General features: G+C 37.8%; 1 protein-coding gene across 2 annotated transcripts; it reads right to left on the bottom strand.

Annotated features, from left to right (window-relative positions):
• rabgef1l (RAB guanine nucleotide exchange factor (GEF) 1, like) lies at positions 1-10,005 on the bottom strand. 2 transcript variants are annotated; one of them, XM_042770741.1, is made up of 9 exons: positions 9,772-10,005; positions 9,198-9,382; positions 8,982-9,124; positions 7,098-7,273; positions 6,923-7,007; positions 5,263-5,395; positions 5,087-5,178; positions 2,099-2,355; positions 1-1,567 (listed from the first exon to the last, which is right to left on the bottom strand). In XM_042770741.1, the coding sequence occupies exons 1-9, from the start codon at positions 9,988-9,990 to the stop codon at positions 1,190-1,192; spliced, it is 1,668 nt and encodes a 555-aa protein (XP_042626675.1). In that variant the 5' UTR covers positions 9,991-10,005; the 3' UTR covers positions 1-1,189. The 2 variants fall into 2 exon arrangements, with proteins under 2 accessions (XP_042626675.1, XP_042626676.1); XM_042770742.1 differs by having other exon boundaries at positions 9,198-9,377; positions 9,772-9,909.
• Positions 10,006-10,296: the final 291 nt, after the last annotated feature.

Consider the following 10,296-nt stretch of genomic DNA (forward strand, 5'->3'; position numbering starts at 1 on the left):
TGTTTTCTATTCCATCAGGAGATCATTTTATTTATAATTGTTTAAATAGCATTTCTCTGGCTTCAAACCCAGATCTTTTATATAACTAAATGAGGTTACAAACTGTCCGTAACAGGACACCACATACCACAGCAAAACTGTAACTTTGCATGCATAAGCAATATTTTTCATAGAACAAAGGGTTAAAAAGTATGTTTATAATAATTAACTTACTAAATCATTCTTTTTTCCTTTCACACTGTAACAGCATTTCCTTGAAAGTAAAATATATAGTACAGAAAATAAATATTTGATAATACATTTTTAAATAGTACCGTGCTGAAGACTCATTTGTTATACGGAGTAACGTCTTGTTTACTAATGCGCTGGTGTCCATTAAACCACACCTGGGATTCAAGCTTTGCCTGTAGCATAACTACTGCTCATCACGGCATGCCTTAACAAACCCAGAGTAAAGATCACATCTCACACCAGATTCTGACTCAACTATACTAACAGGTCAGTTATATAAACCTAACCCACACCAGTTCTGTCCTTGTTATTAATTCTTAATTCAAATGACCACTAATGCCAATAATAATGGCCAGAAAACATAAGGAGATGCAGAATTCCACAGCTGGGAAAAAACTGAAATAAATACTAATAAGTTACGTATTCTCAGACTTCAGTGACCTGCATAAAGCAATAAAACCAGTGCTATAGATTTAAATATTTAAACACAAATTATAATGAAATTAAGCTTAGGCCTATTTTTTGAGAGCTTTTTTTGGCATTGTAACATTATTTTCAAAACAATAAAAAACAATTCTATTTTTCTTTGTAATTCTCATTTTCAGTAGTGATTTTCATTGGATTCTCATTAATGCAATACAATTTTTAACATTTATATTTACACAAATGAAATGCAGTACAGCAAATACCACTATGACTTATAAATACTTTATAATATCTAGTATTCTTTTTTCACAATACCTCAAATTCTAATGGTCCCAAAACTAGCCTAATTCTTTTATTATTATTATTATTTGTTTTTATCTTGGAGTAAAATATAAACCTATCACCCTATAAAGAACCGAAGTGAATGCATTCAGTCCCGTTACAGGAACAGAGACCATCAGTGACCTGCAGACAGAAGAGCTGCGGGGGGAAGCGCCAGGTGTTGTCAGTCTGTGCCCAGTAAAGATGGGAGCTATCCAGCGAACTTCTGCGGCTGTAATGGAGGAGGCAGGCTGTCGCCGCCTATGTTGTCTGAGTCAATAGTGAATGTGTTGGAGGTGTGAGTCCGTGCAGGTGGCTCTTCTAACATGCCCAGCACTGAGAGCTCCTGACCGTCGCTCCATTCGATGAGGTCTGTTTCCAGAGGACGTGTCTCCTCTGCTCTCCTCGGCTCCAGCTGTGGTTCTGCCGCGGAGTGCTCCTCTTTAAAGCCTTTCTGTAAGCTGTTGCCAGATGAAGTGGCTTTGGGACCCGACGGAGATGATGCACCGGACATGTAGAGCTCAAAGTCTTCATGACTCAAGTTCAGCGACTGCGCATCAAGCTTCTCGATGAACGCCACGGCACAGCACTGCAACAGGAACGAGTTCAGAGATGAGCGGCCTGATTCAAGAACCAGTCAAGATCGTACATTACATTAGAAGAAGACATTACATTTCTAGTAGCAAGCACAGCACTTCTCTTTGATCTTCACTCATATTCAAACTTATTAGGCTTGGACAGCCATTAAAAATCCCTTATGCTCAGGTGAGGACAACAAAGGACAAAAAAGAAGGAAGGACAGAAAGGTCGCGCCAAACACCATTTATTTTAATTTTAAAATTGTATAAAAAGTCTTGTATGCACCCTATAGGAACAGATAAAGTAGATTTTGTTTTTGAAGACCATTCTCAAATCTCTTTGGTCTCTTTTGTTTAACAATTAGTAGTACTTGTATACTAGTGACTGACATAGTTATTATGATTTAGACAAAAGCCTTCAGGATCAGAGTGCAGTGGATTTAATCCAGGCTCCTGTAAATCATACAGCTCCCAAAATCTGAAGGTACTTTGTGACTTTCCTAAAAACACACCGAAAGCATGAGGTGAAAGTGAAGCCTTACCAGGTTGGTGAAGTAATATCCGTCCTCTCCGCTCATGAGGCGGCTGGGGTTGCAGTAGCGTGTGATGTACTGGATGTTGGAGTGTAATCGAGGTGGATTGGCCTTCAGCACGATGTAGACGAGAGTGGGCAGAAAGTCATCAGCTGAGGCGGCAGCTTTCTTACTGCCCTGGATGGCAGTCATGATGTGTTTACTACACCTGGTGGCACACGCCAACTTCTCCTTGGGAACCTTTTTAGAGTCCAAGTTGATCAGGTCTATTAAAAAAATAAAACTTTTCAACATTAACATGATGCATGGTTATTCAGTGCATTAACTTTTAACAACAAAATGCTTGATTTCATAATCTTTCAGCAAAGTGTAATGCGTAACGTGTTTACAGATGTTTCGCTTACACTGAACAAAATTATAAACGCAACACTTTTGTTTTTGCTCCCATTTTTCATGAGCTGAACTCAAAGATCTAAGACTTTTTCTATGTACACAAAAGGCCTATTTCTCTCAAATATTGTTCACAAATCTGTCTAAATCTGTATTAGTGAGCACTTCTCCTTTGCCGAGATAATCCATCCCCCTCACAGGTGTGGCATATTAAGATGCTGATTAGACAGCATGATTATTGCACAGGTGTGCCTTAGGCTGACCACAATAAAAGGCCACTCTAAAATGTGCAGTTTTATCACACAGCACAATGCCACAGATGTATCAAGTTTTGAGGGAGCGTGCAGTTGGCATGCTGACTGCAGGAATGTCCACCAGAGCTGTTGCCCATGAATTAAATGTTCATTTCTCTACCATAAACCATCTCCAAAGGCGTTTCAAAGAATTTGGCAGTACATCCAAACGGCCTCACAACCACAGACCACATGTAACCACACCAGCCCAGGACCTCCACATCCAGCATCTTCACCTCCAAAATCATCTGAGACCAGCCTCCCGAACAGCTGCTGCAACAACCGGTCTGCATAACCAAAGAATTTCTACACAAACTGTCAGAAACCGTCTCAGGGAAGCTCATCTGCATGCTCGTCGTCCTCATGGTGGTCTCGACCTGACTGCAGTTCGTCATCATAATAGACTTGAGTGGGCAAATGCTCACATTATTCGATGGCGTCTGGCACTTTGGAGAGGTGTTCTCTTCACGGATGAATCACGGTTTTCACTGTACAGGGCAGATGGCAGACATGTATGGCGTCGTGTGGGTGGGCAGTTTGCTGATGTCAGCGTTGTTGATCGAGTGACCCATGGTGATGGTGGGGTTATGGTATAGGCAGGCATGTGTTATGGACAACGAACACAGGTGCATTTTATTGATTGCATTTTGAATGCACAGATATACCGTGATGAGATCCTGAGGCCCATTGTTGTGCCATTCATCCACGACCATCACCTCATGTTGCAGCATGATAATGCATGGCCCCATGTTCCTGGATGCTGAAAACATTCCAGTTCTTGCATGGCCAGCATACTCACTGGATATGTCACCCATTGAGCATGTTTGGGATGCTCTGGATCAGCGTATACGACAGCTTGTTCCAGTTCCTGCCAATATCCAGCAACTTCACACAGCCATTGAAGAGGAGTGGACCAACATCCCACAGGCCACAATCAACAACCTGATCGACTCTATGTGAAGGAGATGTGTTGCACTGCTGGTGGTCACACCAGATACTGACTGGTTTTGGGAGTAAAACTGCACATTTTAGAGTGGCCTTTTATTGTGGCCAGCCTAAGGCACACCTGTGCAATAATCATGTGGTCTAATCAGCATTTTGATATGCCGATGAACGCCACGGCGCAGCACTGCAACAGGAACGAGTTCAGAGATGAGCGGCCTGATTAAAGAGCCAATCAAGATCCTACATTACATTAGAAGAAGAAGACCTCTAGTAGCAAGCACAGGACTTCTCTTTGGTCTTCACCCATATTCAAACTTATTAGGCTAGGACTGCCATTAAAAACCTGTGAGGGGGATGGATTATCTCGGCAAAGGAGAAGTGCTCACTAACACAGATTTAGACAGATTTATGAACAATATTTGAGAGAAATAGGCCTTTTGTGTACATAGAAAAAGTCTTAGATCTTTGAGTTCAGCTCAGAAAAAATGGGGACAAAAACAAAAGTGTTGCGTTTATAATTTTGTTCAGTGTAGAAATGGTGAATTATGGAGGTCAAATGAATTGTAAATTTGAATATTTACATTTATATATATGTGACCCTGGAGCACAAAACCAGTCTTAGGTGTCAATTTTTCATCATCTGAAAGCTGAATAAATAAGCTCTCCATTGATGTATGGTTTATTAGGATAGGACACTATTTGTCTGAGATACAACTATTTGAAAATCTGGAATCTGAGCGAGCAAAAAAATCTAAATATTGAGAAAATCATCTTTAAAGTTGTCCAAATGAAGTTCTTTGCAATGCAACTAATCAAAAATTAAGTTTTGATATATTTACAGTGGAATATTTACAAAATATCTTCATGGAACGTGATCTTTACATAATAACCGAATGATTTTTGGCATAAAAAGAAAAATCTATAATTTTGACCCATACAATGTATTGTTGGCTATTGCTACAAATATACCCCAGAGACTTAAGACTGCTTTTGTGGTCCAGGGACACATATTTACAAATTCTTCTTTTATATGTACACTTTATATTAAAATATTTATATCTTTTAAAGCACAATCTTACAAAAAAGGCACTGACTTCTGAGAGAATTCACCAGAAGCAGCTCAATCTAAGAAAATGATTGATGCGAACACTAAAAAGAAAGTCATATGGGTTTGGAGGACATGAGGGTGAGTAAACAAGTTTTGGGTGGACTATTGCTTTAATGTTTTGAATAATGTACTTGCATATTGATTATTGTATGACAGCTGCAAATGTGTCTCACCAAATCAGAAAACAGGAACAATACAGTATGCTTTATGAAGCATGTTTTGTCCTAAGCTCTGTATAATGACGCACACAGGTGTCTGTACCTGTTATGGCTCTCTCCACACTGTCTGATACTTTAGGGATCTTCTCGTCCACAGGAACACACAGCATCGCAATGGACACCCAGTGCAAAGCCTTCAAACACAAACAAACACACGTAAAGTGTCACACTGTTATTAGTCTTCTTATTTTAAGTCCCCCGGCTCGGCTTCCAGCGCACCTGATTCTCTTCTGGATGACCAGGTCTTTCTTCTCATCATCAGTGTGGTCAGGGCAGAAGAGCTGCTCATATAGACGGCCCATCACATACCGCTCAACCTCATCCATCACAGTCTCCATCACATCTGCAGACCCTGACACACAGTTACAGACCACTGTCAGAGATGTGGCAACCTATCTGCTCCTAAGAGCAAGTAGTGTAAATGTGACTATATGAAGGAGGGGTCAGCGACCTCTGGCACATGCAGAACAATCTGCATTATTCCTCTTAGTTGCATAACCTGTTTAACCTGTTTTAATGTGCACTGTAAAAAAAAAAAAAAAAAAAAAAAAAAAAAAAAAGGAAAATAAAATCTAAATTTTACGGAAAATAACTAAGATTGTTTTCTTTTATTTTAAATCGTAGTCAAAACTCTGTAAAGTTATCTCTAAATTAACTTCTCGGATGTTATTTTAAGTATTACGACATTAATGAGAAATTACATTAATTCACTTTTTTACAGAAAAAATGCTGTATTTTTTTTATAGTATTTTTTTTCTGTTTTCTTAAATTATATACAAATGTACGTAAAATTACCAAAATATTCTGTAATAAATACAATAACAAAACGTTAGATGATAAAAATGACACACAAAAACCATGCAATTAAAGTAAAATCTAATTTAAATAAGCTGAAAACACTGTTATTTTACAGGTATTTCTTGAATTATTACAATCTGTCACCCTAAAATTAAAAATAAATGAATAAATACAACCTCACATGACTGTCAGCAACAGAACATGAAACACGAACAGATCTCTCTCTGCATAATGACTTAAAAATGTTCAAAATGTCGAAGCAGGACAGAAGTATAATGCAGAACCATAAGTAACCAACTTTATCTGATCAGGTTTTCTCTCACAAGATTTGCTCTATTACAAATGTGCTTTAGAAACACTGCAGACAGAGAAAACTGGTGTTAAAAAGCCAAGGGTCTAGAGCGCAACTAAAACAAACACTGATCCCCACAATGGTGACTTTAGTATTTTCAATAAAACATCAACATCTAATCCCCACTTCATTCTCAATAAGAGGTTTTGAGTGAAAGAAATAAAGTCAGACTGGTTTGTTACGAGTGAATATGCTGAGATCTAGAGATCTGTTTGTGTTTCATGTTCTGTTGGGATTTAAAGTGTTCCTGTTGTCTGTGTTTATTGGTCACCGTTGTGCTGAAGAGCAGAGTCTGTGCTTCAGTCGAGGAGAAGACCCAGAAACACTGCTGTGATGATCCATGTTGCTTTATTTAAAGGCAGTAACTGTGGCTTCTGATGCAGTGATAGTTACATTAGCTCATGCATGTGTGCTGTTCTTAACAAATGGTTAACTGCAAAAGATTTACGTTTGACAGAGAAGGTTTCACAATAATAATCCAGGAAATTCCTGTAAAGTAACAGTGTTTTTTTGCTAAACATTTAAGAAAAATTAAATCATAAATTATGCAAGTTTGTGACTTAACTAGGCAAATTAAAAATGGCACTTCATGACAAAAAATTGTTTTTTTTAAATCACAAATTAAAACAAAAGGTTGCCAACCCCTTAAACCGTTAATTCAGTAAATCTTATAAAATAAATGAATAGGTCTCTCTGATTCATTCATAAACTTGACTTTGCATGTTGTACCTTTAAAGTTTGTCTGTAAGTACTCTGAAATGTGTTGATAGAAATCCTGCACAGAGTCTGAGAAATCCTCACCACGTACAGCCACCTACAGCGCAAGCAGGAAGAAAACACATGCAGTTACTACCTTTTAATAAAAGCATAGATGCTGGAAAATATCAGCATACTTGTTTTTCACCTTTTTGTGTGCGATATTTTCAACGAAGGCATGGCACTGTTTAAAGATGTCATATCCAGGTCTCTGGAAGGGCTTCAGGAAGTCGATGAAGTGTTGTGTCACATGATCACGTTCTGCACTGGGCTGTCGGCTGAGCGAGGTGCTCTGGCTCACCGCCGTCTTTGGAGCTCCTGCATCTGCGTGAGAACGAGAGCGAGATGTACAAACTCCGTCACATGACTGAAAGCTCTGGAATTTCTGAAATTCTCTTTGTTAGAAAATAATTATTCCCTCTGCTTCAAACCACTAGAACATGGAAGCGACTTCTATTGCACCTCCTGATCACACTGTATCATTCGTTCTCAGCATTTGTGGATTGTTTTCTAAAGTGTCTTAAGATTCTTAAATCTTGAGAAGTGAAATTATAAGCATAAGGGCTGCTGTTTTCTGAGAAACTGGTCAAAATGAAGTGAGTTTATGATTAAAACAAGTACAAATATCCACCAGAATCTACTTAATTCAAAGGGAAAACAAGTTTTCATTCCCCAGTGATAGATATTTGTTCTTGTTTTAAGCATAAACTCAAGTTTCTCAGAAAACAAGGCTTCGTATTTGCATCTCAAGTACTGTAAATGTATTGTGATGTCAAGATGTTTAGAGATTTGTATTGAGAAACAAGACAATATCACTGAAGAAGATTATTTTTTGCAGTGCATGCAATATTTAATGCCATGACTGTACGAATTTAAGACTTTCTGCTCTGATTTAAAACCCTTTTATGGTCTTAAATTTTTGGAAGGGTGGATTAAGACTTTTTAAAACCCTCAGAAACCCTGTTAGGGATTGCACTCACAACTAATTAACTAACTAACTAACTATATACAGTACAGACCAAAAGTTTGGAAACATTACTATTTTTAATGTTTTTGAAAGAAGTCTCTTCTGCTCATCAAGCCTGCATTTATTTGATCAAAAATACAGAAAAAACAGTAATATTGTGATATATTATTACAACTTAAAATAATAGTTTTCTATTTGAATATACTTTAAGAAAATAATTTATTCCTGTGATGCAAAGCTGTATTTTCAGCATCATTACTCCAGCCTTCAGTGTCACATGTAACATCCAGTCTATCACATGATCATTTAGAAATCATTCTAGTATTCTGATTTATTATGAGTGTTGGAAACAGTTCTGCTGTCTAATATATTTGATGAATAAAAGGTTAAAAAGAACTGCATTTATTCAAAATAAAATAAAAAATCTAATAATATATATTCTAATAATATATTTTCTTTACTATCACTTTTTATCAATTTAACACATCCTTGCTGAATAAAAGTATTGATTTTATTTAAAAAAAAGAAAAAGAAAAAATTACTGACCCCAAATTACTGACCAGTAGTGTATATTGTTATTACAAAATATTTATATTTTAAAAAACATAGCTTCTTTTTTTTTTTTTTTTTTTTTACTTACTTTTTATTCATCAAAGTATCCTAAAAAAGTATCACATGTTCTGAAAAAATATTAAGCAGCAGAACTGTTTCCAACTTTGATAATGAATCATCATATTAGAATGATTTCTAAAGGATCATGTGATAATGATCCTAAAAATTCAGCTTTGCATCACAGAAATAAATTATAATTTAAAGTATAATAAATTTAAAAACAATTATTTTAAATTGTAATAATATATCACAATATTTCTGTTTTTTCTGTATTTTTGATCAAATAAATGCAGGCTTGATGAGCAGAAGAGACCTCTTTCAAAAACATTAAAAATAGTAATGTTTCCAAACTTTTGACCTGTACTGTATATATATATAAGATTTAATTCTATGTCCAGGTTTCCATGACCAAATGAAGCCTATGTGTAACGCACTGTAAATGTATCGTGGTACCTCTCCTTGCGGGTGCTTTGGGAGCAGAGGTGAAGAGCCTCTTCACGATGGGCACAGTGCTGTGTGTTTTGGAGGATTCTGGTCGTGATCGCGCCTCCTCACGGCCGCTGCTGGCGTACGCCGCCTCCTCCTCTCTCTGTAACCTGACAGACACACAGCACTACAGCAGCGGACCTCAGGACAGTGAAATAAAGCAGAAGACGAACCATGCCTCACCTCTCGGCCAGCGCCCTGTCGTCCTCTATCTGCTTGGTCCGGGTGCACTGGTTCTCCTCTCGCCAGCATCTGGAGCAGAGGCCCTGCCAGACGGCGTTACCGTAGAAACCGCATCCTCTCTTACACATCAGGTCCGACTGCTGGACGCTGAAGCCCCTGCGCACCACCTGAGGGTTCATCCTGCACTGAAACAAATCATATTCAGCAGATTACAGACAGATCTGTCAGTCAGTGCTGGTAAAGCATTCAGAGGACGCTGCCATTTATAAAACCCAGTGACACTTAAAAAGTGTATTGTTATTATGTTTCAAAACAGACTCTTCCTGCGAGTTGAGTCCTATCAGGTGCATAAAAACTATAGTACATAAAAAACAATTAATTATTCAGTACCACGGTGTATTATTATCATTCTTAAAAAGAAAATGCGTCTCCTTTGAACTGTCGTGTGCTCACAGTGAAATAAATAACGCTGAATTAACAGAAATATCAAGCGTAATCGTACACGATTAACAAATAAGTTCATAGACAAGCTCTTCAAAGTGTAAATAATAATAATAACAGTGTCCTGTCTTACGTGTCGAGCCTCTTGTACTGATGTGAACAGCGAAAACAGCTTTATCTGGGTGTATTTTACACTTCGCAGCGAGTTTAAAAGATCACGAAGAACCAGTTTCCGCTCGTCATTGGTGTTTTGATCAAATGTTGTTGACGGAAATCCCTTTACCGCAGGAAGCGATGGCAGCGATTGTGACGCATTTCCTGCGCGCCAGGCGTCAAAATAAAAGTCCGACATAAAATAAACGTCGATCTACTCTATAAATTGTAAAATATTATCCACCTTATTTTGCAGCTATATGTTAATAACTACAAGATTTGCCCTGTCCAAATATCCATACTCCCAGTGCTATCGAGTGTATGACTTTCCCAAGTCTGATAAAAGCCGAAGCACAGTCCACTTAACCCAAGTTAACCCTTAATATCCCGTGTGTCCCACATGTACTGTATGTGTGCTAAAAACACAAGATACTGATAGTCTGCCTAGTACAAGTATTGATTAGATTTGCTTTTCTTATTTAATGAAGACATAATCTGCCTTGCT

The sequence above is a fragment of the Cyprinus carpio genome, chromosome A15, assembly GCF_018340385.1.
Source record: "Cyprinus carpio isolate SPL01 chromosome A15, ASM1834038v1, whole genome shotgun sequence".
Taxonomy (NCBI): domain Eukaryota; kingdom Metazoa; phylum Chordata; class Actinopteri; order Cypriniformes; family Cyprinidae; genus Cyprinus; species Cyprinus carpio.